We start from the raw sequence: 27,939 nt of genomic DNA on the forward strand, positions 1-27,939 counted from the left end.
TCAATATCCTATGATATTTTCTTACGGGGAAGGTGGCTACCAAAAAGACATTCCTTTGCAAGAATCTCGTAGAACTGATGAAAATAGAAAAAGATAACATGTAAGTTTAAGGGAGTTCATAACATTTAGAATACAAGAGAGAAGGGTCGAGTATGCAACCATTGTCAATGGTGGAAGACTATTTCACCAGTTCTTAGTTGATTGCTTTTCTATGGTTGAAGCACAAAGGCTGACCTACTATTGAAACAACCAAAACAAGGTGAAGAGTGATATATACAAGGAGATTCAAGATGCAGTTGTTAGGAGTGAGACTCGTGCTTCCAAAGCAAGTAAAGGTGCCATTCTACCCGCGTCCTTTACTGGTGACATGAGATACATGGTTAATAATTGTCAAGATGTTATGACAATTTGTAAGAAATATGGATATCCAGACCTCATCATCACAATGACATGTAACTCGAGTTGGCAAGAGATTGGCAGAGTTAACAATCCAAGAAATTTAAAGGTTAAAGACCGGCCGGATATATTGTGTAGAGTGTTCAAAATTAAACTTGACATGATAATCTCGGATCTTAAGTAAGGAATTCTATTTGAAATGTTAGATGCAGGTATTGCTCATCATCCAACCTTATTTTTAGAGAAATATTTCTTTAGATTGTTATAAAATAAATGGCAAAATATTTTTTTATTTATCATATTGTTAATTTTTTATTATCACTCTTAATTCATCAAAACACATATATAAAATAGATAATTTATTTATAACATATTTTTTTTTGTCTTTTTGTTATAAAGATGTATACGGTGAAATTCTAAAAAGGAGGACTACCACATGTTCACATTCTTTTATGGTTGAGTAGAGATCACAAGATAACAACGATAACTCAAATTGACCGGTAAATATTTTCAGAATTGCCAGATCCTGTTCGGCACCCAAAATTGTTTAGAGTTGTGTCTACATATATGATTCATGGACCATGTGGTAGAACTTTCTCAAAATCTCTCTGCATGAAAGATGAGTACTACACCAAATATTATCCCAAAATATTCGGTAGAATTAAAAGCATTATTAGCTTACGGGAGAAAAGTATTGAAAAACTAAGGTAATGTACTATGTCTTTTTTTATATATATTAAGATTGTATTCTCTTATTACTTTTATTTTTATTAATGGTTTTATTTTAGAATTACTAATTAAATATTTCATAAAATCATCATGTGTTTTTGCTAGGATTAAACATGACTGATGACGAATTAAAAAATCTTTGCCTTATTGAGATTGAGAAGATATTCAACAGCAATGCAAGATCTTTAAGAAACTATCAATTAATGATATATCTTGAGATGTTTGATGTTTGCCTTTTTAGAATAAGCTAATAGAGGATGAGTTAGCATATGACACAAATGAGTTGACTAATACAAACTTATATATAGAACAAAAGATGACTCATGAGAAAATGTTAATATTCAATGAGATATTCAATGTTGTTGTTACAGATTCTGGTGGTTTTTACTTTTTTTTTTATGGGCATGATAGGTGTGGTAAGACATTTATTTGTAACGGACTGTCTTCTGTCATTCGGTCTAGAGCAAAGATTGTTTTAAATGTCGCATCCAGTGGAATTGCGTCTTTACTCATACCTGGTGGCAGAACGGCTCATTCTAGGTTTTTAATACCCATTACAATTACTGATGAATCTACTTACAACATCAAGCATGGTAGTTGAAGGCTGAGTTGCTCATCCAAAGTAGCTTAATAATTTGGGATGAAGCTCCAATGCTTAATAAAATGTACTTTGTAGCACTTGATCGGACGTTCAGGGATCTTATGAGTTACCGATCAACATAAGACACATCAACCATTTGGTAGTAAAGTTGTTGCTCTAAGAGGTGATTTCAGATAGATACTTTCGGTGATTTCGAAAAGGAGTAGACACGATATATTGTTATCAGCTATTAACTCATCACATCTGAGGTCGTTCTGTAAGATTTTGAAACTGCATACGAACATGAGGCTTCTAATGTCTTATTCAGATCAACATGAAGGTGAAATGAAGAGATTAACTAATTGGATACTTGATGTTAGAAATAAAAATATTGGTTCTGTTGTTGGTGATGAGTCAGAAGTTGAAATTTCAGATGATCTGTTGATTACAACTTCTGATGACCCTCTTTCTCATTTGGTAGACTTTGCCTATCCAAATTTGTTACAAAACATGTCGGATTACAGGTATTTTTAGAGTATGACGATTCTTACACCCACGCTTAAGAGTGTCGAGAAGGTAAACGATTTCGTCTTGACAATCTTTCCAGGGATGGAAAATGAGTATCTAAGTTCTGACACAACATGTCAAGCTGATGAGAATGAAGATGTACAACAAGAATGGTTCATATCAGAGTTCCTAAATGACATCAAATGTTCAGGACTATCTAATCACAAATTAACTTTGAAGCCAGGAGTTGCTGTAATGCTACTGTGAAATATAGATCAGACTCCAGGTTTATGTAACGGGACAAGGTTAATACTTAACGAACTTAGCAACAACATAATTGGAGCGACGATAGTGACTGGTATAAATATTAGAGACAAAGTGTACATTCCAAGAATGAACTTGATCCTCTCAGATTCGGGATTGCTATTTAAGTTCCAACAGAGACAATTTTTACTTTGCATGACCATTAACAAGAGTTAAGATCAATCATTATCACATGTAGGACTTTACTTTTCAAAATCAGTGTTCACCTATGGATAACTTTACGTTGCTTTGTCAAGAGTTAAGAGTCGCAGTGGCTTCAAGCTTCTAATTTTGGACGAAGACGGCAATCCAAAGTTATCAACAACACATGTCGTGTTTAAAGAAGTTTTTAATAATATTTAGGTAAGAAAAATATTATTTTCATTTTAATAACATGTTATGATTTACACTTTTGTACAACTATTTATTGTAGATATAACTAATTTATCTATAACTCTGTTTTCAGACTTGAGATGAAATGTGTAACACGGAGCACAACATCATATGCCAATTGCTTTTTTAATGAGGTTAGTAAGATATTAGGTTGTCAATAAAATTTTATTAGCCTTTTGATATAAAGTTTAGTGTAAAATTGACATGTTACTATTATAATTATATATGTTCTTATTTTTTTATGTCCCATTCTTTATGGTTCAAGAATATTATAGATTACAAACTGTTCTATTTACATTTTACTTTGAATAAAAATAAAATAGTATATTTAGTACGTTTATTATATCATGACGATAATATTGTGATACTAAACTTGAAAAATTTATAATTATAAAATGTTATTTTTAATTTAATATATCAAATTTAAATGTAAGTTTGATCATCACACAAATTTAACACTAATACTAAGATGTATAATAAAATAAATTATATTAAATAATCTATATTTTATGACACTGATTTATATATGGGTGTATATATGTAGACCTCTTTTAAGACTTATCAGGCAAAAACAAAAGAAGTTTTTTCTGGTGTCTTATCGGTGATGGCCTCTTTGGCCTATGTCCATTTATTAATATTACTTCTCTTTCTTTTTTCAAAACAACTAAAATCCAACTAAAGAAAATACCACTATGAACACCAATAGAACCAATACAAAACTATATTTTTGGTTTTATTATGCATAAAAAACTATTTTCTTAAATATACATGACACTTCTATTTAGACATATATACTAAAATATATATTAGACGTACTTAAACTAAATAAACTGAATAAATTTGAGTTTTAACAAACCATAAAGTCGATAAATAGCTTATTAGAATTACATTTAAGGAGTTTTAATTATTTTATAATTTATTATCTTAAATTTTTTATCTTTATTTATGATCTAATACATAATTAAATTTATAAATATCTTAGTTTATTATAATTAAATGGTAAATACGATTGAATTTTGGTCATTCGGTTAAATCGGTCAATATCTTTTGTTATATAATTAAATATCTTATTTAAATATTTTTTTGTTATTTTGTTCTTGTTATATATATATATATAAATATCTTTTTTCATAGTCTAATATAATTATATTTTTTATTTATAATTTTATATATTATTTTATTATAATACAGATAACAGATATTTTACTTGACGGATTTTTTTTATATAAAATAAAAAAATTAATTAATTCCTAAAACAAGATTTTTGAATTTTATTTTCTGAAATATGATTTTTTTTTGTAATTAAGGCAAGTTTGCCGCACCCAGTGAACTTTATATGAATTATGGAGTTCGTCGCACCCCCGGCGAACTCTAAGATGAGTTTGGTACACTATATAAAGCTGGTGGGGCCATTTTCATTTGTCCCTTTTTTTTCCAATCTCTCATCCAAATTTACTTTATTCCTCTTTTCTGTTTTTTCGACGTTTGTGAAGTTCGTTAGCGACGACATTCTCAGTTTCAGGTCAGTAGATAATATGTTAGTTAGAGTTACTTTTTTTTAACTTAGTTAGAGTTACTGTTTACATGTTAGATAAAGTTACTGGTTAGAGGTTGCATGTTAGTTAGAGTTACAGATTTACTGTTTACATGTTAGTTAGACTTACTGTTAACTGTTTACATGTTAACTAGATTTTTTATGTTATTGTTTTTAAGTACAGTTGTTGTTTATTTATTGTTTATAACATGTTAATTAGTATAAGTTGTTAGTCAATTGTTAGTTAGTTTAGTCAAAATAATTAGTTTAAATTGTGAATTACAAGGTAATTAGTAGAATAATTAATTAGCTTAAGTTAGATTTGAAAGAAACATGATTAGTAAAATTTAGGGTTCAGTTAGTTATTAATTACGGTTGTTAGGGTGTTAGTTGACGGCGTCATGTAGTTAGGTTAAATTTAAATTAGTAAGTTTATAAACTGATTAAGAACTAAGGTAGATAATTATAGATATAAATATATTTTTTAATAATTTAGTTAACGTAAAAGGAACCGAGTTCAGTATATGTGATTTTATTTTACTAGAGTGTGGTTAGATGGAGCAGTAGTTATTGGACTACGAGGATACGATGTACAAATTGGATCAGGCTGAGCACATTGCTGGCAGGTTTGATCGAGTGGTACAATTTTTTCACTATTATTTATTTTATTGTAATTAATAAACAGTGAACTTGTTATCTTATGTGTTCACCGTCCTTTTTTTTAATTTTTTGTTTTCGTTTGGTAGGCGCCTTGGGTCTTGTGCACTAGGCGGAATTTGATGACATGGTCGTCGGAGCAGATTAGGCCATATCTCAGACGAGCAGGGTTTGAGTATGTGGCCTATTTGGTTGAGTTCGAGCACAACTGGCCACTTGCCTCGGTGTTGATAGAGAGGTGGAGGCCTGAGTCCCACATGTTTTATTTACCATGCAGGGAGATGACTATCACCTTGCAGGACGTGGACTATAGCCATAATGAAATAAATCTTACCAGGCAAGTACATCTGCATAGCAAATAACCAACGAGGAAGCTTGTTGTATGACTCCTCCCAATCGCCGTATATTCTAGCAATGACTTTCTGTTTTGCAAGCCAAACCTTTTTGTAGGATGCTTTGTAACCAAAGTGATTCTCCACACCTCCTTGCAGAACCCTGATGCTGATTGTTGGATCAGCTTTGACCATCATGAAAATGTGTTGAGCAATCACCTTCGAATTTAACCTACGATGGTCTTGCCCCATCAATGTTTGCATGCAAGTATGAGGACTAGTGTATTTCCTAACCTCCCATTTTTCTTGCTTTCGGCGATATGATATGAGTATGCTCCAATTACAATCGGGCCCGAACTGGATACACTGTGCATTATACCTCAACTGGTCACTCTCAACTATTTTGTACTCCGCAGCCCTCCTGATGCTGTACTGCTTAACTGCCAACATGACTTCTTCCTTGTTCTTAAATTGTTGTCCAACCTCGAACTCGTTGCTTGGATCCTCTTCGGAGCCTCCCTGGGTAAACGACCAATCGAAAGTGATTGCATCGAGATTCAACCTCGTGAAATGATCCGGCCGGTCATATGATCGAGAAATAGCTGGCCGTGTCAGAGCGATTTGTGTGTCACCGTAGTAATTCATCTCTTCTTCCTCGTCACCATCATAAGGAATTTCGGGTGGTTCTTTATCAGCATCGTCTCCGTCATCGGGGTTAACTTCATACTGATCCATCATCGGATCCCTGATAGCAGAACCATCATGACTTTCAACATCGCCATCCATCAAGTCAACATTACGAACTTCAACATTAGACCCCTCTTGACTACCTTCAAGTGGCATATGTAGATCCACCATCGTCCTTCTGATAGTTCGTCTAACAGCTCCACTCAACGGATTATCATCGACAGTATCTGCAGATGATCCTCGGCCACCCAACTCAACGAGAAACACGAATAATTCTAACAGATGAACATTTGTCCATCGGTTGTGCCACGACCTTATAAGCCGTACGTCCTCGTCGTCACGTAAACGATACCTAATTCAAAACAATAGAAATATTTCTCACAACCGTGGTCTAATAAATATATTAGCAACAGAGACAAGACAACTGTAATATACCTTTTATAAAATAAACTACCATCTACTTCGGTCAGATATCTGTAGTAAAATTTTTCACCCTTTTTGCTCTTGTTGTCCGACGGAATGCAATATCAGATTCTTCAACGCTGTTAGACTGTTGACTTCCGGTGTCATATAGGTAATTATCGATTGTCCTGATCTAAAAACGATAGAACTTTCTTCATCATACACTATTTCACCATCGTAATGAATGGATTCTTTGACATTGTAGAGAAAAATGTCAACAATAAAAACGAAAGTGGACAATGAAATTGTGGTTCTCTGATTTGTTCTCCAACAGGCATGCTTTTATTTTGGAAACGTAACATGCGGTGAACTCTATATAAATTATAGAATTCGCCGAGAGTGCGGCAAACTTGCCTTACTTACAAAAATAAAATCGTATTTCAGAAAATAAAGTTCAAAAATCTTGTTTTAGAAATTAATTAATTTTTTTATTTTATATTAGAAAAAAATCCTTTGCTTGAGCGATAGTTAAACTAGTTGAATTAATAAATGAGTACATAGTTGTAAAAACCGGACCAGACCGGCCGGTTCGACCGAAAAACCGGCAAACCGGATTTTATACCGGTCCGGTTTAATATTCTGATCGTTTAAGGAAATGAACCGATCAAACCAGTCAAAATCGACACGGTTCAGAATCGAACCGGTCCGATCAACAACGTGGTCAATGGTCAACTTGCGTGCCGATGACGTCATGCTGACGTCAACATGCGGGTGTGAAATTAGAAAAAATGCATTGCAAGCAATGGGAGTCGAACTTGGCTCTTCTGGAATGAAGACCAAGTTAACAACCACTGGACTAACCCATTTCTTTGCGTTCTAAATGCTTTTTAAAATATATATATCAATTCTTTCTAACTAATACATATATATATATATATATATATATATATATATATATATATATAAACATGGAAATACTTAACTCATTTTTTAATTGAAGTACAAATTAATTAATTTTAAAATAAAAAATGATAATGAATAAAAAAATAAAATAAAAATTACTTATTCTGAAAAAAAAATTTATATAATTATTTAATTATATAAAAATATTTAGACCTTGAAATTATTCTTTGGATATAATTCATAGATTGTTATTCTTATTGTATCTAATTAAGATACTATATAGTAGTATGAACTAATTATATGTTTATATTTGTATTAGTTATTTATAGAATTTGACTTAACTGTTCTTAAAATGTTAGTAAAAATATGTATTTCAAATTTTAATTTTAAGTTTTTGACTATTTTATATTTTTTATTTATGTGAGAGCGGTTTTACTGGTTGAACCAATAACTTATCGGTTGAACCAATAAACCAGTAAACCAGTAATTTGACCGGTTCGATTACCGGTTCGATTTTGACAACTATGAATGAGTAAATTAATAATTAAAATAGCTTTATAATCGGTTTCGGTTCGATTTTGAAAAACTTAATCCAAATTATAGGTTTGATTAAGGGTTTGTTTAAAAAGCTTTAAAAGTAATTTTTTTTTGAGTTTTTAACTTATGAAAAGTAGTAGTATTAATGTCGGATGTAATTTTTAATACTAAATTACAACTTTCTAAAGAACTATTTAAAAATTTATAGAAAAATTAAAAAATAATTTTTTTATAATATTATTTTTTTATCATAATTTTATAAAATAAACTTTTAAAATTAAAAATATTAATATAAAATAATTTATTTATAAATTATTTTTAATATAACTATTTATTATTTAAGTTATTTTTTTCAAAAATAACTTAGTTAGCTTGTTTATCCAAATTTAACCTAACACGGAGTTCTTCTTGGTAACTCAATTTCGCACCAAATGACTTCCGCCAGTATTTTTTTTTTTAATTATTATTATCGTCGTCATCATCATGATTATAGATTTATAGTTAACTCTTTTTTTTTTTTTGAGGTAATGACCAATTCGGTACCCGAAAGATTCAAACGCTGACATTTTAGTACCCAACTATTGTTATTGACAAAAAAGTACCTGAATGGTTTAAAATTTTGCCAAGCGTGTCCAAGAGCTTGCCGGAACATAGCTCCGGTGAGTACGATGCTTACGTGGTGGTCGGTTTTTGCTGACTAGGTTAGTGTTATATTAGATGGAATTTCTAATTTTAATTATGGTTATCCTACTTGGAAAATAAACTAAACCTAAATTGAAAATTATTTTTGCCCCAAATTAATTTTGCCCTAAAACTCAATTTTGCTCTCGTCGCTCTCTCGTAGAGCACGATCCCAATCTGGAAGATGCAAGCAGCTAGGGCTCGTGCAAAAGGTGGAACCGTGAGAAAGCACTCATCCATAGCCTTCGACGTTGATGGTGGTTCTGGAGTTGGTAGTAAAATCTACGATGGGTGTTGCTTTTGTCCCCTTCCGGTGGTTCCGTTGAAATCGAAGACAAGTAGCAACCCTGATAGATGGTTTCTTCGTTGCCCTCTGTGGAAGGTAAGGTTAAAATGTTGATGTTACTTGACGAAATGATGCATTCTTCCTGGGTTGCTTTTCTCCACTTTTCAGATTTACTTTCCGATCTTCTCTGATTCATGAAATTTTTTGTGCCATGCTAGAACACAGAAAGACGTTGTGGGTATTTTCAATGGTTGGATGAAATTGAAGAGCAATGTGTGGAAGGAGAAGTTTCTTCGGAGAATAGCAACATGGTGGGCATAGCAGATCCAAAAAAGAAAAGCAGAACCAACCAGGATGGTAGTGATGGCCGGGAAAGGGATAGGATGATGATGGTGCTTCCTGTGGTTAATGACATGAAGGACCAACTGAAGAGGGTTGAGTTCTTGTTGCTTGTTATCTGTGTATTGCTTGGGTTAAATCTGGTTTTGAGTCTGCTGTGTATGGCTAAGTAGGAAGACAATGGTCAAATTTAAGATTGTAGGATTGAAAGCTTGTTTATTTGTAATGTTTTCCTAATTGTAATTGAGATGAATTAATGGATGCACTCTTATTAATCTTCTGTGACTGAGTTATTGCTTTTGAATTATGAGTAAGCCATATATAAGATAGGTTAGCCATTGTTGAAAAAATGGCATAAACAGAACATGTATAAAAACACCTGTCTTATAGCATGAAAACATAATATCCAGAGTAACATACCTAAGACCCAAAATAACAAAAGTTTTGCCCCAAAAAAACTATCATGGCATAATGACACTAAAGTTGATAACAAGTAATACTAAACCAGGTCCAACATGGAACTAAAAACTAAACATGCCATAATGGCATTTAGTTGCATAGTATCTACTTCAGGTCCAACATGGAACTAGAAACAACATGAAAACCCAAGAAAGAAAGCTATGACTTCTTGATGCTTGCTGAAGGCTTTTTCTTCTTCAAGGATGGGGTGGGCATGAAGCCTGTGAACCTGCTCTGTGTGGCTGGGCTTGCTGCTGCCATGGTTTCCCTAGTCACAGTTGGTGGCCTAGAGGATGCTGAACTTTGGGCTTGCAGAGTGGGCCTACCCAAAGGACCTTGTGACATTGACCCAGGCCCAGCACTTGGTCCTGCAGCATTGGTTGGTGTGGCTGGGATCTGACAATTAGACCCAACATCATGGCTGGCAACCCTAGTTTGAGGTGCTGTTGAGGTTGGGGGTCTTCCTCTTCGAATGGTCCTGCCCCTGCCTCTAGTTGGTGGTATTGGTGGTGTTGGCTCTACTGGCCTTGCTGCCACTGGAGGTGCTGGTCCTGAACTGGTTGCTGGTGTAGTGGTTGCATTAGGGGGTGCAGCATTTGTTGTGGTTGTCAAATCAGCCTCAGTATTCTGTATGAGTTGGGTGATTAGTTTAGGGTGGGGCTTTCTCAGTTCTAGGTGCAACATTTTGGAAAAGAACAAGGTTTGAATTAAAATACAGAAGTTTACCTCATCAGGTTGACTCTGTGGGTGGTTTTGAGTGAGGTTTTCCTCATCTGCAACATGTGTAGCATGTGCAGCCTCCATGGTCTCCTCCCAGTTAGCTTCTTGCTCTCTAGCTTCATCCTCATCAATTCCATCTTCTTGAGCTGCTGCTCCATTTGATCTCTCAGGGCAAGTCCTACTATTATGTCCAACCTTGCATCCAGGCAATAAATAAATACAATCAGATTTCAAACAGTTTATGTATGATTGAATGATATTATGTAAGTAGATAGCTGATAATAGACTTGTTTCACTTACTCTCTTGCAGGTTTGACATGTTATCTGGCCATATCTTCTCTTGGCATGGTATTGGCTCCCAGAGTCTTGCTCGCTGCTGTCCTTCTTCCTTTTCTTGGAAGGTCTGCCAATAGGCCTCTTGTATGGAGGAGGCAGACAAGGCAACCCATCATGGTGCTCCCAATACTCTTGGCTTGGTATACTATTGATGTGAAACTGGTAAGTCCTATTGTATGCTTCGATGGTGAGCTTGTGATGGACATAGTCTTCAGGCTTCTCATTCTTCCTCTGGATTGCTGCAATGCCATGACAGCATGGTAGTCCAGTCAGCTGCCATTTTCTGCAGGAACATGTCCTCTCTCTTGTGTTCACCCTGACTCTATGTTGCCACTTTCTGACTTCAAATTCGTTATGTTCATCATCACCACACCACTGTGCCTCCCAGTAGTTAGCTTGTTTTTTTTCCTTCTCTAATCTACTCACTTGTATAGGGGCTATAAGTCCGGTGTAACCCATCAATGCGTCCTTGTGAGTAGCCATCGTCTTCATGATATAGAATCTGAGTTCCTCAAGCATTGTGAGTATGCTTTTCCCCCGCAGACCCACAATGGTTGAATTAAACGATTCACAGTTGTTGCTAGTCAAGCTATCAACCTTTGGCCATTCAGAAAACTTGCTTCTTGACCACTGTTCTTGCTCAAATTTATCCAAATACTCCCATGCCTGTTTATTGATCCTTTTCACACTAGCCATAGCATCCTTGAATTCTTGATCAGTAGTTGCTTTTGCACATTGCCAGAATGCTCCCTTCAGCTCCTTATCCTTCCATCGTTTGTTCAGGTTTCTCCACATATGCATACAACAAAATCTGTGCTTCACACCAGGCATCACATCCTGTAAAGCTGGTATCAATCCCTGCATTCATGGGTAAATTCAGCAGTTAACATTATAACACTTAAGATTACTCAAGTAGGAATATAAGAACAATAATGATTGCAAACACTGCATATTACCTTTTGCTGGTCGGACATGAACACCCAGCCATTCTCATTATAGTCCCCTATGTCAGTATGTAACTCCTCGAGAAAGAATCTCCAATTTTTCCGAGTTTCTGCATCGACAACACCATATGCAATTGGAAATAGCTGGTTATTCGCGTCCTGTCCTACTGCAGTTAGTAACTGCCCTCCGAAATAGCCTTTCAGAAAAGTCCCATCTAACACTATGAAGGGTCTGCACCCTGCTTTAAATCCCTGCTTGCAAGCAGCCAAACATACATACAAGTTCCTAAATCTAGGCAACCCTTCCTGCTGTGGAGTTGTCCCCATGTTGGCTCTTGACCCAGGATTAGCCTTGATGATCTCATTCAGATAGTCTCTAAGTCTCAGGTATTGATCCTTTTCCGTTCCTTCAATAACATCTTTGGCCTTATCCATAGCCCTGTACATCATCCTCTCGTTAACTGAGATGTCATACTCCACCTTAAACCACTCCTGTGCCTCCCTTTGTAACATGTTAGGATGGATTCTGAGTTTAGGCACAAGCTCTTCAGCAACCCAGGCACAACTCACTGACTTACTCTTGTTGCTTCTCGGACAAGTATGCTCATCCACAAATGTTTTAATCTGAAACGAGGCTGGATAGTTGGTCTTAGAACAATAACACAACCAAGGGCACTCGGGGTCATAACAAATCACCCTGCACCTCTTCCTCTCATTCCTAAGATAGAAAACCTGCCTCCCAATCTGTATGTTGTACTTTTGAACCGCTGCTTTAAAGTGTTCCATGGTCTCAAACTCCATGTTCAGCTCCAGAGTAATTTTCCCAAAGGGTGTGTTCGGGTTATGTTGAGGAAAAACAGGTTCATCTTCATCATCAGATCCAGGAGGGCTATACAGTTCATCAGATTCGTATTGGTAAGTATCAGGTCCCATCTCTCCATCTGCTCTGTTTGGGTTAGGCACCTCTACCCTTGGTGCTTCATTTTCCTTTCCAGGTACAATCCTCTGCCCAGATGGTTGAGGCCTAGGATGATTTCTCCTTGGATTTGTCCTATCCTTTCTTTGTGTTTCTGTATCTGTTAATACATCAGCTGATACTTGTCAGCCATCATGCAATATTTATCAAAAAATGCTGTAACAAAAAAAAAACTTAATATGTTTACCTGCTGCATTTTCTGTAGCTGTTTCCTCTTCCCTCAACTCATCCACCACTGGTTCTTCAAGGTTAACACCTTCATTGGCTACATGTGCATCATAATCATTGCAATCAAAAAACCAACACTTATCCAAAAATGGTATAACAAAAAAGAAGTAATATTTTTACCTCCTGCATTCTGAGTAGCTGTTTCCTCTGCCCTCAACTCATCCACCAATGGTTCTTCATTGTTAGCACCTTCATTGGCAACATGTTCATCATCATCTCTTCTCTCATGTGTTTGTTCATTTACTGTTTCAGCTTCTAAAGGATCACCCTGGTGCTGTTCAGGTTCAGCAGCTCTCCTTTCTTGTGATAAACCACTTGGTGGTGGTCGTGGATGCCTCTTTCTCACCCTCTTAACAACTTCTTCTGGACCTGCAGATTGCTCAGTCTCTTTCTCCCCATTCCCATGATTCACATCTTCATTCATAACACCACCCTCTCCGGCCTCCGACTCGTTAACATCAACACCCTTCTCAGTCACAACTTCATTCAAAGTCTCCTTCACAACAACTGTTAAAGCCTTACTCAACTGATTAACCTCGCCAGTTTCCTCACTCACGATTTCAGTTTCCCTCTCATCACCAGGTGGATTGACCTCAACCACACTCTCACTGCTACCAGAAGACACGACATTGTCATCAATAATTTCAGGGTTGGCATCAATAGGGTGATCAAAGTAGAGATGGACAGTGTTGTCGTTTTTAATTGCACTCTCACACATCCTCATCACTTCAGCATCTGTCCTCAGTACTCTAAGACCCTGACCTAATTCGAAACCAGGTTCTAGCCAATACGCCTCATTATATCCAGGGTAACCCAGGTCTAAAAACAACCCCTCAACAAAAAACAAATTACATGTCTCCACATTCACCCTGTGTATCTCAGTGACTAAACCCCCTTCGTATATCACATTCCCATCTCTAACCTTTTTCAAGCAACCCATGTGATGATACACAAACGTAACTAAACGATCCATCTAAGAAATAATGGAGAGAAGATACAATGAATAAACAGCATGTCACCAGCAAACGCAAAAAACCATAACTTAAACAAAGAACATGAAGCAGAACGTACCTCTTCGTAGGGTTGCTCTTTGCGAACAGTGGTGATCCCACGATGCCACTTCAGAACCGTTAAGCTTGATTCGACAATGGCTCTTGCCTTGTATCCTTCTTCTTCGCGCCAAGCTTCGAGGGCAACGTCTCTCCCTCTCTACGTGACCTTTGATTTTCGCTAGTGACACACTAACCACAGTAACTCAGTAAATGGTAACTTGGTATATGCAAAATTGGGTTTTAGGGCAAAATTAATTTGGGGCAAAAATAATTTTCAATTTAGGTTTAGTTTATTTTCCAAGTAGGATAACCATAATTAAAATTAGAAATTCCATCTAATATAACACTAACCTAGTCAGCAAAAACCGACCACCACGTAAGCATCGTACTCACCGGAGCTATGTTCCGGCAAGCTCTTGGACACGCTTGGCAAAATTTTAAACCATTCAGGTACCTTTTTGTCAATAACAATAGTTGGGTACTAAAATGTCAGCGTTTGAATCTTTCGGGTACCGAATTGGTCATTACCTCTTTTTTTTTTTTTCGGGTATTGAGTTCAGCAGCTATAACTAAGATCACTAGCGTAATAGCGTAGTTTTGTTTCGTCACAAAAAGGAGAAAGCCCAACAGTTCCCACATTTTGTTGTGAGGCTGGTATTATTCGACAGCGAACACAAGTTAGTTTGTGGATAATAATGTTGATAACGGTCAGGGATGCTTCCTTTTCTTCTCCACTCTGTTCTTGGCACCGTCGTTTCAGCACAAAACTCAAATATTCAATTTTCCGAGCGAGTTTTTCTGTCCAGAGGACACCCAACACTACCCTCACATGGAATCCCAGACATGTCTCCACCTGGTAAATGATGCCAAAACCTGTTCTTTCATTGGTTCCTCTTCCAAAGTGGGCTCTGTCCTTTGCTAGTTTTACTTTTCACTGTTGTAATGCAATCTACCAGTTAATGTATCACTGATTCAGAAATACTTGCAGCACACTAATTTGGTTTAGGTCTTTACAGTTTGTGTTAATGTTTTGCATAAGGCCGAAAAATAGTGTTTGAAATCAATTGTGCTGTATTGGGGGTGTGTTCCGTTGCAAATCTTTGTTTATAATGCGATATGCACACCAAGAATCAGCCACCAAATTGGCTTTTGAATATAAATACATCTGCTGTTTAATCCATTCTCAAGGTGTATTTTGTATTGTAACATATATTAGCTGATTTGGCGGTTGATTTTGAGCGTATACATAGCATGATGGATTCTTTGTAAGACTTGTAATGAACCCGACTAAATGTAAAAGAATTACAGTTAACTTATAACTTCGTCACTTAATTTTTGGCAAATCATCCCTTGGTGAACTGGGGAAAGTGCCCTGGGATCACAAGCTACTCTATTTGTAATATGTTCAATGACTTCTGATTGTTAACCACATGCTGCTTTTGACTTTACGCAGCTATGATGCAGCGAATTTCGATCCCTTGGGTATTAACCCGGATTTATCTTCCTGGTTAAATTCTACTTGGGAGAAAGTAGTCTCCTTGTTTTCGCAAACTTTTGAGAGTGCTTCAAGTACAGACAAGGAAAAGCCTAATTCTTCCCGAGGAATAGCAGGTTTAGTTCTTGACTTCATAATATACATTTTTTAAATTTGTGTTTTTGGATAAAAATTCCTGACTTGATCATTTGATGAACTTGATGTTATGTAGAAGTGATTATTTATCTTCGTATTTGCAGCTGCTATAGAGGATAGTTCAATTGATTTTGGAGACTTCTTTAAAGGTCCATTGCCAGGAAAGTTTCTCAAGCTTTTAGGGTTTCTTGCCTTGTCACGTCTTGGTGTGTATATTCCTCTAGGTGGGGTTAATAGGGAGGCTTTTGTTGGAAATTTAGATCAGAATAGTTTATTAAGCACTCTGGACTCGTTTTCTGGAGGCGGTATTGGTAGGCTTGGGATATGTTCCCTTGGTATTGTTCCCTTCATCAATGCACAAATTGTTTTCCAGCTTCTTGCACAGGTATATCCAAAGTTGCAAGATCTTCAGAAAAGAGAAGGTGAGGCTGGAAGAAAGAAAGTTCTTCAATACACTCGATATGCCTCAGTTGGATTTGCAATTGTACAGGTCAGGAAATTTGTGATCTATGTGAACACTGCATTTTCTCTTGACTCATGTTTAGATTTAAAATTCTCATCTTTTTAAAACTCATATCTTCTTTATTCTAACTTAAATTACTCTCTTTTTAAAATTTTAAAATGTCTACTTATCTGATGAAGTTGTTATAATCATCACTCCTGTTTTTTCATTTCAGGCAATTGGCCAAGTCCTCTTTTTACGTCTTTATGTGAATGACTTTAGTTCCGAGTGGGTTCTTTCATCTATTATCTTGTTGACTCTTGGCTCTGTGTTTACAACATACATCGGTGAACGAATCACAGATCTAAAACTCGGCAATGGCACCTCTCTTTTGATATTTACAAACATTATCTCCTACTTGCCAGCTTCTTTTGGTCGAACAATTGCACAGGCATTTAACGATGCTAATTATATTGGACTTGCTACCATCATTGTGTCCTTCTTTTTGTTGGTAGTTGGTATTGTCTATGTTCAGGTATGACTCATTTCAACTGTTAAACAAAGATGTATCTTGTGCACGGAATATTGATCCTACCAACGGCTTTCAGGAAGCAGAGAGAAAAATTCCTCTTAACTATGCTTCAAGATTCACTAGCAAAACCAGAGGACTTGAAAAATCTGCCTACTTACCCTTTAAGGTCTCTCCTTTTCACCAGATCTTTTTTATAATTTATTTAACTTTTCCTAAAATTCAACATTTAAGAATATAGATGTGCACATTGACAGGTAAATAGTTCTGGGGTAATGCCCATCATATTCTCTACATCATCATTAGCTCTTCCCGGTACTTTAGCACGCTTCACTGGTTTGAATGCATTGAAGCAAACTGCAGTAGCTTTGAACCCAGGGGGTATGCTGTTCATTTATAACTGGATTTATGTAGCATCTTATTTAGACTTGAAATGTCGGATCCTGTATATTCGACTACTAAATGCTCGCATTTCTTGCATTATGAAACTGCTTTTAGATAACTGTTTGTACGAATGTCGGAAGAGATCTGGGTATTTTTGTCATGCATTGGTAAAGTGGAAGCTTATCATGTTGTGCTACCCTTGTTTTGTCTCAGATATTGATTCGTACGTTATAACTGGACTTTCTATTGCAGGCTCCTTCTATGTTCTATTTAACATACTTTTGATTGCCTTCTTCAATTACTATTACACCTTCCTACAATTGGATCCTGATGATGTGAGTGAGCAATTGAAACGACAAGGTGCTTCAATTCCACTTGTCAGACCTGGCAGAAGTACAGCTGCATTTATCAAAACAGTAAATTTTTCCTTCTCTATTTTTACTTTCATTGACTACCTTATTGATTACATCATCTTTTTATTTTAACAATATTGTATAGAATTATACACTTGAATATCAATTTATGCTGATTAATCCAACGTAAAGTTAGTGAGACCTAAAGTTTACTAATGAGGTGATTTGAGATCCCAAGGAAAAGGTGATCTTGTTTTCAAAATTAGATTTCAAGAAACCTTATTTTTGAATCAGTTGGAATGGTTTGGATAAAGTATTAAGAAAGGTTTGGGATGTGATAGAGAAATTACAGTTTCAAGATGCCTTTCATCCTCCTCTTTTTGCATTTATTGTTAGTAGTAAACCTAGATCCTGATTCATAGTTCATTGACTTTTGACACAAGAAGATCATCTGCCTCCATATCTTTAACCATATCCAATTGCTGACGATACTATTTTCTTTTTGGAACCAAAGGGAAAGTCTTTTGGTAACCTTTTAAGTTCTAACAATTTATTTCTCTTGAGATTGTGTTAAGATTTGATAAGATAACTTCATATATCAATTATAGATATCTTTTTCCGCCAAGGGGAATTGATTGTTTCCTTTTGTCAAAGATTCTAATCTTCTATGCCTAAAAATTGGGTTTGTTAACTGTACTATTATTATCTCTAAATTGAGTAAATTCTAGTGATTTTTCCTTTCTGTTTTTCTTTTTTTTTTTTGAATTATTGGGAAGTCCTATGATTGCACTATAAAATTCCTTGGACCCAAACAGGGGATACTAACATTTCATCCACGTTCTGCTACCACTTGAGCAGCTTTTATTCTTCCAATTAATTATATACATGTTACAAGTTTTATATGTATATGCAGTAATGTGATATATGTAGGTACATATTGATACCCAAAAAAATAAAAAAGGTGGCGATGATTCTTGTAATCAGTATTGATGTCCCTACGTTTCAAACCACTGTTCAAGTGCCATGTACATTCCACTAACTACTTTACAATGCAGGTTCTTAGTCGAATATCAGTTCTGGGTTCAACGTTTCTGGCTATTTTGGCTGCTGGTCCAGCAGTTGTTGAGCAGACAACACACTTGACTGCATTCAGGGGATTTGCAGGAACGTCGATTCTTATTCTTGTTGGTTGCGCAACAGATACGGCTAGAAAAGTTCAAGCTGAGATCATATCTCAGAAGTACAAGAACATAGAATTCTATGATTTCGACAAGTACTGACCATGAGAGGATTTTGGTTGTTTATCCAATCTAAGCAGAAATTGTTTTACTTTTTGGCTGGTCAAAATGTAGCTTCAGAATACATAGAGGTTGTTTACAATGGGGAATGCATAAAATGGTCTTGATGCTCTTTTAACAAAAGGGAGATGAATTTACCATGTTTACCTACTCTATTGGAAGCATCTAATACCCTCCTTGGGAAGTCAAGGTGAATGAAGTATGTTGTAATTTATCAATGTAGATCCGAGGGTATATCAAAATATCAAATATTTCTTATCTATCAACTATCATACTAATTTACTAACTTTTTAATTTTAGTCGCTTGAGATAGTAAAATGGTGATTCTAGATGCACAAGTGTTTTTGTAACAAAGTTCAGTCAAATTGGCAGAAGTCTAATGAAAAATAAAATCGCACATACATCATTTCTCTTTTTCCACACTTTTTGTGACACAGACATTTTTGTTAGATTACAAAAAGTTATTGATATAGCACAAAAATTTTGTACATAACACAAATTTATTAATATAGTATAAAAATTTCATACATAACACAAATATTTGTATATAATACAAAAAGTTTTGCACAACACAAATTTTTGTTGCGAATATATTATTAATTGAGTTAATGTTCTGACTATGTGGTCTTTAAAAAATTTATGTGTTGTATGCCAATATTTTTCTGTTGTACACTGCATATTTTATTGGTTAGTTGTTAATGTTTTAGGCATGTGGTTCTTCAAGAATTTTTATGCTGAGTACCAAAATTTTTGTATTCTACACCAAATTCTTTTACGTTATGCACTCAAATTTTTGTACTGTATATTTTTTGTTGGTTGAATATCAATATTTTAAGCATATAGTCCTTTAAAAACTTATGATGCATACTAAAAATTGTGCTGTATACCAAAATTTACGTGGTGTCAAAATTTCTGTTCTATTTTTTTAAACATATATAGGAGACGAAGACGACAAGGACGACGATGATGATAATAAAGGATGATGAGGAGGGAGAAAAAAGAGAAAAAATTAAACAAAAAAAAAGTGGTTGCAGTGACGATGACGATAATGGCAATGACGACAACGATGAAAACGACCTTAAAAAAAGCGCATAGAAGAAGAAAATAATGAAGCAGTCCCTGCGTACATACTTATGAACGAGAAGAAATACGCGATGACTTGATTGAAAACTTGATTTAAAAAACGTTTGGATGCCTAACTCTTGTTTTTTGGACTTCGACACCTAACTTTATTGATAGTAAAATGTACGAGCATTTGTCACACTTGATAAATATGGCCAATGGATGTTCATAATGGCCCGTGACCTGAGCAATCTCGCAAGTTGTTTGCTTTAGGCAATTGTGTTAATTGGGCCTGGCCCAATTAAGACAGTAGACTCGGACTTTAAGTTTTGTAAGCATGCATTGTATATTGTTGCCCACTTTTTGTGTTTGTGTTTGTATATTATTTCTTATTAAGTCAATTTTATGCAAATGAGCAAATCCAAATAAAATTTTGAAAGGTGTTCTAAACCTTTAAGACCAAAATTGAGAGTTACGTACCCAAGTCGTGTTGAGAAATATCTCAAGTGATTATAAATAAGTGGGGATTGAAATGATAAACATGAAATTAGACTAGCAATTTAAGAGATGAAATTCAAAAGTGTTCTTGCTTGCGAAATAGAGGTATCAACCGAGCTTATGCGCTTTGAGGCTGATCGTCCGATCCTTGAATTCCGAGCTTTTCTTTCTGGTGTGACGTGAATAGCGCGAACAAATGAGGGGGGAGAGTATACCTGCAAAGGCACTCCGAAGCTTAAGTCAGTATATTGTGCTATATCTTACTTACAGAAGAAAATACTTTACCTGACTTTTATATGGTAGACTGCTCGGCTGTTACGTCTTTAGTATTTAAAGTCGGTTACAAAAAGATAGGTAACGTTCCTTGATTGTGTTACCGTTTTGTCGTCGGTTATGACGGAGCATTTATCTGACCGAGTTATGGCTCATGAATGGAGGAGCTATAACGGACCATACCGAGTTATAGCTCGTTTATGACGACCATATCATAGCCCCCAAGCTTGGCCTGTGGAGAGTTTTTAATGAAGCAGGTTGAGCTTCTTTGAGGAGTTATAACTCGGTTGGATAGGTTATTGAGTGAGCCCCCAGTTCAACGTACTTCATTAAAAAAGTATTGTTTGATATGACGTGGGGAGTCGTGGCGTTGTTTTGGGGAGGAGAGAGAGAGTTTAATGGGAGCATTAAAGGCTTGTTGCCTTTCCAATGTAGTTTGTGGTTTTAGATTTTAATGGGAAACAGTTTCAGTATTCGAACTGTTTGTTGGGTTACTGCTAGAAGTTAACTCTAGTTTCTTTTGGTGCTTGGGTTTTTCAATTTTGGTAACAGAATGAGCAAAAGAGGTATGTTCACTTTGTCTCTTTGCTTCTGAATTATTTTCTCTTTCTCTTTTCTCTTATTCTGTTCTTGTTCCCTTCTGCTGTTCTTGTTGTGTTCTAATGGGGTTGGAGAAAGATAAAAAAGGTGAGATTGATTGGTCTTATGACTGGGTTGGTGAGGATGTGAAATCTCGAATCTCTCTGTTTCGTGATGAATCTGCGGTGAAGGAGGTGAACTTAGCAAGAGTCGTTAGGGCTGGTTCTGGGGTTCAGATTGAGTTGCTTTCATGTAGTAACGATGATAGGGTGTATCATCAAGGGCTGGGTTTCGAGTTCTTCTACATGCACAGCTGTGTGCTTGAGGAGTTGAGGGTGAAATTGCCATTTACAGAGTTTGAGTGCCAAGTTCTAAAATAGTTGAACTGTGCTGCGTCTCAGCTTCATCCTAATGGCTGGGCGTTTCTGCGTTCCTTTAAGGTTTTGATGGAATATCTTGAGGAGACGCCTACGGTTGATTTGTTCTTTTCTTTATTTCAAGCAAAGGGGGTGTGGAAAGGGGGTTAGATAAATTTCAATAGCACCCCTGGCTTCGCTATTTTTAGGTTGTATAAATCCTCGTTCAAGGATTTTAAAGAAATGTATCTTAAGGTTAGGAGTGTAGAAAACGATTTTCCTTTTTATGTTGATGAGAATCTGGCCGAGAAGTTTCCTTTGTGGTGGTGTTCGGAACCGCAAAATATACTCGGTCCTGAAGTCATTTCGCCAAGGAATGTGTGTTTGATTGAGTTTTTGGTTGAGGGTATTGACCGTAAGGATCTTATATCTATGTATGAGTTACTCAAATAGGAAGATGATAAGGAGGCAGTGATAAATTACCTGGGTGAGTTTGGGATATTTGTTATTTTTGTATTGACTTTGTATGGGTTTCTGATGTGTTCTTGTGTTTGTATTGCAGGTGGGAAGTACCCTGGGGTCTCGGCTGCTTCTTTGAGGTCACGCTTTAAAAGTAAGAATTTGGAAAAGGAGGTTTCATCGTTGAACCGTGAGAAAGTGGCAACGCCTGGGGAGGTTGTTCAGCCTCGTCAGGGGCGTAGAAAGGTAATTGCGAGAAAAAGGAAGTCGGGGTGGTGGATTTGTCCGATGAGTCTAGTGGGAAGGAAGAAAGAGTGTCTCTGGAGGATATTTGGGCTTTTGTTGGGAATCAGAAAAAACTTCATGAGATGTCCGAGCTTAGTGAGGGTGTTTCTGTGTGGGGAAAGGAGTATCCTTACATGGCTGTTGTAGACGAACATTGTCAATCTGAGGCTGATGTTTCTCTTGCAAAAGAGGTTGGTGAAGTAGCTATTGGGCAATATATGCAGGTAAGGTCTTCCCTTTGGTTTAGGTTTTATCCTGGTTAGGGGGGTTTTATGTATTTTTGCTTTCCTTGTTGTTGTTATGTTTTGCAGGTTGTTGGGTTGAGGTTGGCCAGCTTGGGGCGAAGTTAGGAGTTGAGGCATAAGAAAGTGGTAGAGGAAAAGGATGAATTTCTGGTGATGAAAGAAGAATTAAGTAAGAGCAAGAATGTTGTTTCTGAGCTGCAGAGTAAGTTGGCTGATACTGAAAAGTCGCTGAAGGAGACTAAGGATAGCTATGTTAAGGACGTTGAGGAATTGAAGAAAAAGGAAGCTGATTTGGCAAGCATGGAAACTCGGCTGATTGATGTTACTGCTCGGCTGAAGGAGATGGAGAAGAAGAAGAGTGATGAAATTTTGGATTCGTTTGTAGAGGGTTTTGAAAGGGCGGCCTTACAGGCGAAGTTTATTGCTCCAGGTGTCGATTTTTCGGAGTTGGATCCTGGTAAGATCGTCCGAGATGGGAAGATGGTTGAGGATGATGATGTTGCCGAAGATGAGGCAGAGAATATTTAGTATTTTAATGTAGTTTTGTTTTGGTAAAATGTTTTTATGTTTTGATGGATAATGTAATTTATGATACATTATTGACAATAACTATTTTGGAGGTCATTAATAGAGTTTGTTTGATCTTATCTATATTCGTTTTCGATTTGTACTGAGTTGTTTGATCGGCGTTTTGTACGATTGATAGGAATTCAGTTAAGAGCATTCCATGTAGTGTTTGCCGAATATGCTTGGTTCGAATGTTAGACGAAGATGTTTGTCATTTTGAGGTTTGATCATAGATGAAATCGTGCCAAGCCTTGTTGATTGTAAAAGCAAACATGATAATGTGACACAGTTTGTATAAAATGAGATAGATTCATTACATATAATAGAATTGGTAGTCCTTTGATTACAAATGTTCAGGTAGGCTAGCCTCGTTAAAACCTCTCCAAGCAAAACCCATTGGGAAAAATCTTGGTAGTAGGAAAAAGAGTACAAGCCTGTCCCTGATGTTTAACTGTAAAACTTCTTTAATGAGGAAATGTTCCAGGTGTTAGGTAGTATTGTACCATTCATGGATGCTAGTCTATATGCTCCGTTGCCGAGGACTTCTATAACTCGGTAGGGACCATCCCAGTTTGCTGCGAGCTTTCCATGGGATGGAGGTCAGCGCGCTGTTTTTGTCTTTCGAAGAACTAAGTCGCCAATTTGGAATGATTGGTTTCTGACCGATTTGTTATGTCGTCGGGCGATTACTTGCTGAGCCACGCGTTGTTGCAGTGTGGCTGTTTCCCTTATTTCTTCGATGAGATCTAGCTCGGCTCGCCGGGCTTCATCCTGATTGCCGAGTTGAGTTCGGACCGAGCTATGTGAGACTTCTAAGGGTATCATAGCTTCAGAGCCATATACTAGGCGAAATGGTGTCTCCTTTGTTGATGACTGAGGTGTTGTGTAACCCCAAAGGATTTTTGGTATTAGTTCGGCCCAAAGTCCTTTGGCATCATCTAACTTTTTCTTTAAGGCATGTAGTATGATCTTGTTCGCTGCTTCTGCTAGCCCGTTTGTCTGAGGATGTTCAACGGAAGAAAAATTTTGTTTGACCTTAAGGTTCTGCAAAAAGGATTGAAATTTATGGTCGACAAACTGGCGACCATTGTCAGTGATGATATGATGGGGAATGTCGAAGCGGCAAACAATATTCTTCCAAGTAAAGGAAATTATCTGTTGTGATGTGATTCTGGCTAAAGGTTGGGCTTCCAACCACTTTGAGAAATAATAAATTGAAACCAATAAAAATTTTACCTGCCCCGGTGCCGTTGGGAATGGACCAAGGATGTCTAGCCCCCATTGATAGAAAGGCCAACTTACGTCGGAATAATGTAGTTGTTCGGCAGGGAGATGTATGAGTGGTGCATGTTTCTGACAGTTTTCACAAGTCTAAACTTTAGTCTTTCTATCATGTTATAAGGTTGGCCAAAAGAAACCTGCGCGGAGTATTTTTGAGGCTAGGCTCCGAGCTCCTGTATGTGTTCCGCAAATGCCCTCATGTGCTTCCGACAGGGCTAGGTCGGCTTCATCTTTGTTGAGACATTTTAGTAGCGGCCGAGTATATCCTCGGCGGTATAAGGTTTCGTTGATCAATGTGAAGAACGATGCTTGTCTTCGGAATCTTTTTGTGCTGCCGACCTTATTTGGTATTTGACCTGTTTTTAGATATTGTATGTAATCGTCCTGCCAACCCTGTTCCTGTGTGACACTTAGTACATCAGTTAGACTTACACTTGGTGATGTAATAGTGGATTGGTGCAGTGTGGATAAGTCGGATTGTGTGCTGCCGAGTTTAGATAAGATATCGGCTCTTTGGTTTTGTTCTCGTGGGATGTGTTGAATTTCAAAATTTGAAAACTTTGAGATCAAATCTTTTACTAATAATAAATATTTAGAAAGGAGAGGATCCCTTACTTGGAAGTGGTCGCTTACCTGTTTTACGACCAATAAGTAGTCACAGTATACCTTTAGAGTTGAAATGCGGAGGTCCAAGCAAAGGCGGAGTCCTGCAACGAGGGCCTCATATTCGGATTGATTGTTGCTAGCTTTGAAGGATAGGTGCAATGAATGTTCTAGAATAAAGCCATCGTCGGACTGTAGACGTATTCCGGCGCCACAGCCCTCGGTGTTAGATGAGCCATCGACGTATAAGCTCCATTGTTTTGTATGATCGTCTTCTGAAGGGATAGTTAGTTCTGCAATGAAGTCTGCTAAAAATTGGGACTTAATCGGCCCTCTTGATTGGTACGTTATGTCGAATTCTGACAATTCTATTGACCATTTAATAAGTCTTCCGGCGATTTCTGGTTTATGTAACACTTGGCGTAATGGGTGATCGGTCTTCACATGGACAACATGACTTTGGAAGTAAGGTCGGAGTCTTCTTGCTGAGAAAACTAGTGCTAAAGCCAGGTTTTCAATTCTCGGGTAATTGAGCTCGGCGTGTTGAAGAGTTTTGTTGACAAAGTATACTGGATGTTGAGTTTTGTCCCTTTCTGTAACAAGAGCAAAGCTTATAGCCCAATCAGTCACTGATAAATACAGGAATAAGTCTTCCCCTTGATGGGGTTTCTGTAAGATCGGCGGTTGGGAGAGAATAGTTTTTAGTGTTTGAAAAGCTCTCTCGCAATCGTCGTTCCAGTGAAATTTGTTTTTCTTTTTTATCGTTTGGAAAAAAGGAGTGGATTTTGAAGCTAAGCATGGAACAAATCTGGATAGTGCAGCGAGTCTTCCGGTGAGGCGTTGGACTTCCTTTACGGTTTTTGGGCTTGTCATTTCCAGAACTGCTCGGTATTTGTCTGGATTCGCCTCAATACCCCTGTTTGTCAGTAAAAAACCTAAGAATTTATCTCCCTGAACTGCGAAGGCACACTTTTCTGGGTTTAGACGCATGTTGTAGTTGCGAATTTGCTCGAAAATCTCTGATAAGTCGTCAATATGGTTTTTTTCGAGCTGTGTCTTGGCGACCATGTCGTCGACATACACTTCGATGTTTCTGCCAATTTTTTTTGTGAAGACTTTGTCCATAAGTCGCTGGTAGGTTGCTCCTGCATTCTTTAATCCAAAGGGCATAACTTTATAGCAGTAGTTACCGAATTCAGTGATAAATGCCATTTTATTTTGATCAGAGGGATGCATGAGGATTTGATTATAACCCCAATAAGCATCCATGAAACTCAAGGTAGCATAACCAGAAGCGTTATCTACCAAAGAATCTATGGATGGTAAAGGGTAAGAGTCTTTCGGGCAGGCTTTGTTTAAATCAGTAAAGTCGACGCACATGCGCCACTTACCGTTTTGTTTCCTTACCATTACCACATTTGCTAGCCAGGTAGTAAATCTGATTTCCTTGATGAACTCTGCATTGATCAGCTTTTGAGTTTCTTCTAATGATGCTTTTTTCTTGTCTTCGCCGAGGTTCCGTTTCTTCTGTTGTACTGGTCGTGCAGATGAGTTTATTACTAATTTGTGGCTAATTATCTGTGGATCGATGCCGGACATGTCGCAAGGTGTCCATGCGAAGAGGTCGGCTTGTGTTTGTAAAAAGGTGGTAATGGCTTTTAGTTCAGCATCGTCTAGGGATGTACCTACATAAGTAAATTTGTTAGGATTATTATGAAAATATACTTTCTGTAAGTCTCCGGATGGTGTAGGTCGTTCCAGAAAGTCGGCTCGCGGGTCAAGGTCGGCTAATGCCGAGTTGTTTGCTGCATGGTGTATGTTGTTGACTTGTTGTTTGAAACGGGTTGGTAGCTTCATGCTGATGTTGTAGCATTGGCGCGCCTCTTTATGATCTCCATGGATTGTTACAACCTGGTTATGCTGCGAAGGGAACTTGACACACAGGTGAACTGTAGATACAATGGCGCCGAACTTATTCAAAAAAGGTCGGCCTAGTATAAGGTTGTATGGGCTAAAGCAATCAACAACTAAATATTGAATATCACATGTTTTGGAAAGAGGATGCTCACCCAGCGTGGTTTGTAACCACACTGACCCCAATATTGGTACTCGCTCACCCGAGAACCCCACGAGGTCTCCACCTGTTTGCTGGAGTGCGTTGTCGCTGAGCTTCATTTTTTGGAATGTTGTGTAAAATAGAACGTCGGCGCTGCTTCCTGGATCCAGAAGTACTTTCCTTACCAATAGATCGCCCAATTGAAGGGTGATGACTACAGGGTCGTCCAAGTTGTTTATGTTTGAATTAAAGTCGGCATGTGTGAATGTCACTTGGGGGAGTTGTGTTGTGAGAGTTGCTTCAGGATGGGACCCATCTACCGAGCATATAGCTCGGTATGATCGCTTTCTTGCCAAGCTTGATGATCCTCCGCCGGCGTATCCACCTGAAATACAATTGATTATACCTCGGGGCTTTTCATATTGATTTGGTGTTGTCTTTTCTTTTCCTCGGTGCTGTTGTTCTGATGAATCCTCGTTCCTTGAAGGTGTGGAACATTTTTGAATGTGACCACCGATGTACTTATCGAGGTGACCTTGCCGAGCTAAACATTCTAAAAGATCCTTTGCTACCACACAGTCATCAGTGGTGTGGCCGTGCTTCTGGTGGAAGGCACAATATTTAGATTTGTCTACGTTCTTAGTGTCTTGGTAAGTGCCGGCCTTTCTTGGTGGCTTAATGAGTTTTGAATTTAGAATTTATTTGATGATGTCCTCTCGTTTAGTGTTAAAATGCGTGTAAGAATCAAAGCGAGGTATTAGTTTAAAACTTTTCTTACTGTTCGGAGTTCTGTCATCGTCTCTGTAGTTCGGTTTGTCATATTTCCGAGCTTGTCTGAGCTCCTCGATATCGATTTGGCCTTTGGCTTTCTCCCGGAACTCGGCAAGGGTTTTGGGCTTGGCTACCGCAATTATTTCCTAGAACTTCCCAGGTCGGAGGCCGCTCTTGATTGCGTGCAAATGGACTTCGGGATGGAGGTCGGGTATGCTGATGGCAACTTTTGTGAAGCGGGTCATATAGTCCTTCAAACTTTCGTTTTGTCCTTGCTTGATTGTATT

At 37.3% G+C, this 27,939-nt stretch overlaps 6 protein-coding genes across 6 annotated transcripts; 4 read left to right on the top strand and 2 right to left on the bottom strand.

The window, feature by feature from the left end:
* The first annotated feature begins 376 nt into the window (after positions 1–376).
* LOC107632779 (uncharacterized) lies at positions 377–2,239 on the top strand. Its single transcript, XM_016336435.1, has 3 exons — positions 377–452; positions 1,497–1,718; positions 2,034–2,239. Exons 1-3 carry the CDS (start codon positions 377–379, stop codon positions 2,237–2,239), a joined length of 504 nt encoding a protein of 167 aa, XP_016191921.1.
* A 6,586-nt stretch (positions 2,240–8,825) lies between these two features.
* On the top strand, positions 8,826–9,439 carry LOC148570168 (uncharacterized). Its single transcript, XM_088508039.1, has 2 exons — positions 8,826–9,023; positions 9,146–9,439. Exons 1-2 carry the CDS (start codon positions 8,826–8,828, stop codon positions 9,437–9,439), a joined length of 492 nt encoding a protein of 163 aa, XP_088364165.1.
* Positions 9,440–9,884: 445 nt separating this feature from the next.
* Positions 9,885–13,902, bottom strand: LOC148570169 (uncharacterized). Its single transcript, XM_088506878.1, has 6 exons — positions 13,050–13,902; positions 12,889–12,957; positions 11,738–12,801; positions 10,746–11,639; positions 10,452–10,640; positions 9,885–10,352 (listed from the first exon to the last, which is right to left on the bottom strand). Exons 1-6 carry the CDS (start codon positions 13,900–13,902, stop codon positions 9,885–9,887), a joined length of 3,537 nt encoding a protein of 1,178 aa, XP_088363004.1.
* A 666-nt stretch (positions 13,903–14,568) lies between these two features.
* On the top strand, positions 14,569–18,877 carry SCY1 (SECY homolog 1). The gene is made up of 8 exons (XM_016333116.3): positions 14,569–14,837; positions 15,435–15,592; positions 15,716–16,101; positions 16,289–16,588; positions 16,662–16,751; positions 16,840–16,963; positions 17,219–17,382; positions 18,375–18,877. Exons 1-8 carry the CDS (start codon positions 14,677–14,679, stop codon positions 18,597–18,599), a joined length of 1,608 nt encoding a protein of 535 aa, XP_016188602.1. The 5' UTR covers positions 14,569–14,676; the 3' UTR covers positions 18,600–18,877.
* A 3,650-nt stretch (positions 18,878–22,527) lies between these two features.
* Positions 22,528–22,902, top strand: LOC148570170 (uncharacterized). Its single transcript, XM_088508655.1, has one exon. It carries the CDS (start codon positions 22,528–22,530, stop codon positions 22,900–22,902), a length of 375 nt encoding a protein of 124 aa, XP_088364781.1.
* Positions 22,903–23,541: 639 nt separating this feature from the next.
* On the bottom strand, positions 23,542–27,701 carry LOC148570171 (uncharacterized). The gene is made up of 4 exons (XM_088506879.1): positions 27,660–27,701; positions 26,233–27,555; positions 24,856–25,977; positions 23,542–23,940 (listed from the first exon to the last, which is right to left on the bottom strand). Exons 1-4 carry the CDS (start codon positions 27,699–27,701, stop codon positions 23,542–23,544), a joined length of 2,886 nt encoding a protein of 961 aa, XP_088363005.1.
* Between the last annotated feature and the right edge of the window lie 238 nt (positions 27,702–27,939).

The sequence above is a fragment of the Arachis ipaensis genome, chromosome B3, assembly GCF_059453495.1.
Source record: "Arachis ipaensis isolate K30076 ecotype BB chromosome B3, ASM5945349v1, whole genome shotgun sequence".
NCBI lineage: Eukaryota > Viridiplantae > Streptophyta > Magnoliopsida > Fabales > Fabaceae > Arachis > Arachis ipaensis.

What these genes read in the sequence shown, in the direction of transcription:
- LOC107632779 (XM_016336435.1), top strand. Translation starts at nt 377, where the DNA reads ATGGTTAATAATTGTCAAGATGTTATGACAATTTGTAAGAAATATGGA. An exon ending in CCTCATCATCACAATGACAT is followed by an intron (nt 453 to 1,496) that starts GTAACTCGAGTT and finishes TTGTTGTTACAG; the next exon opens with ATTCTGGTGGTTTTTACTTT. An exon ending in TACTTACAACATCAAGCATG is followed by an intron (nt 1,719 to 2,033) that starts GTAGTTGAAGGC and finishes TGTCTTATTCAG; the next exon opens with ATCAACATGAAGGTGAAATG.
- LOC148570168 (XM_088508039.1), top strand. Translation starts at nt 8,826, where the DNA reads ATGCAAGCAGCTAGGGCTCGTGCAAAAGGTGGAACCGTGAGAAAGCAC. An exon ending in TTCGTTGCCCTCTGTGGAAG is followed by an intron (nt 9,024 to 9,145) that starts GTAAGGTTAAAA and finishes GTGCCATGCTAG; the next exon opens with AACACAGAAAGACGTTGTGG.
- LOC148570171 (XM_088506879.1), bottom strand. Translation starts at nt 27,701, where the DNA reads ATGACAAACCGAACTACAGAGACGATGACAGAACTCCGAACA. An exon ending in CGATGACAGAACTCCGAACA is followed by an intron (nt 27,556 to 27,659) that starts GTAAGAAAAGTT and finishes AAACTCATTAAG; the next exon opens with CCACCAAGAAAGGCCGGCAC. An exon ending in ACTTATTGGTCGTAAAACAG is followed by an intron (nt 23,941 to 24,855) that starts GTAAGCGACCAC and finishes GAACATCCTCAG; the next exon opens with ACAAACGGGCTAGCAGAAGC.
- LOC148570169 (XM_088506878.1), bottom strand. Translation starts at nt 13,902, where the DNA reads ATGGATCGTTTAGTTACGTTTGTGTATCATCACATGGGTTGCTTGAAA. An exon ending in AGCTACAGAAAATGCAGCAG is followed by an intron (nt 12,802 to 12,888) that starts GTAAACATATTA and finishes ATGTATTAACAG; the next exon opens with ATACAGAAACACAAAGAAAG. An exon ending in CATGTCAAACCTGCAAGAGA is followed by an intron (nt 10,641 to 10,745) that starts GTAAGTGAAACA and finishes CCTGGATGCAAG; the next exon opens with GTTGGACATAATAGTAGGAC.
- LOC148570170 (XM_088508655.1), top strand. Translation starts at nt 22,528, where the DNA reads ATGAAAGAAGAATTAAGTAAGAGCAAGAATGTTGTTTCTGAGCTGCAG.
- SCY1 (XM_016333116.3), top strand. Translation starts at nt 14,677, where the DNA reads ATGTTGATAACGGTCAGGGATGCTTCCTTTTCTTCTCCACTCTGTTCT. An exon ending in CCCAGACATGTCTCCACCTG is followed by an intron (nt 14,838 to 15,434) that starts GTAAATGATGCC and finishes GACTTTACGCAG; the next exon opens with CTATGATGCAGCGAATTTCG. An exon ending in AGTAGCTTTGAACCCAGGGG is followed by an intron (nt 16,964 to 17,218) that starts GTATGCTGTTCA and finishes TTTCTATTGCAG; the next exon opens with GCTCCTTCTATGTTCTATTT.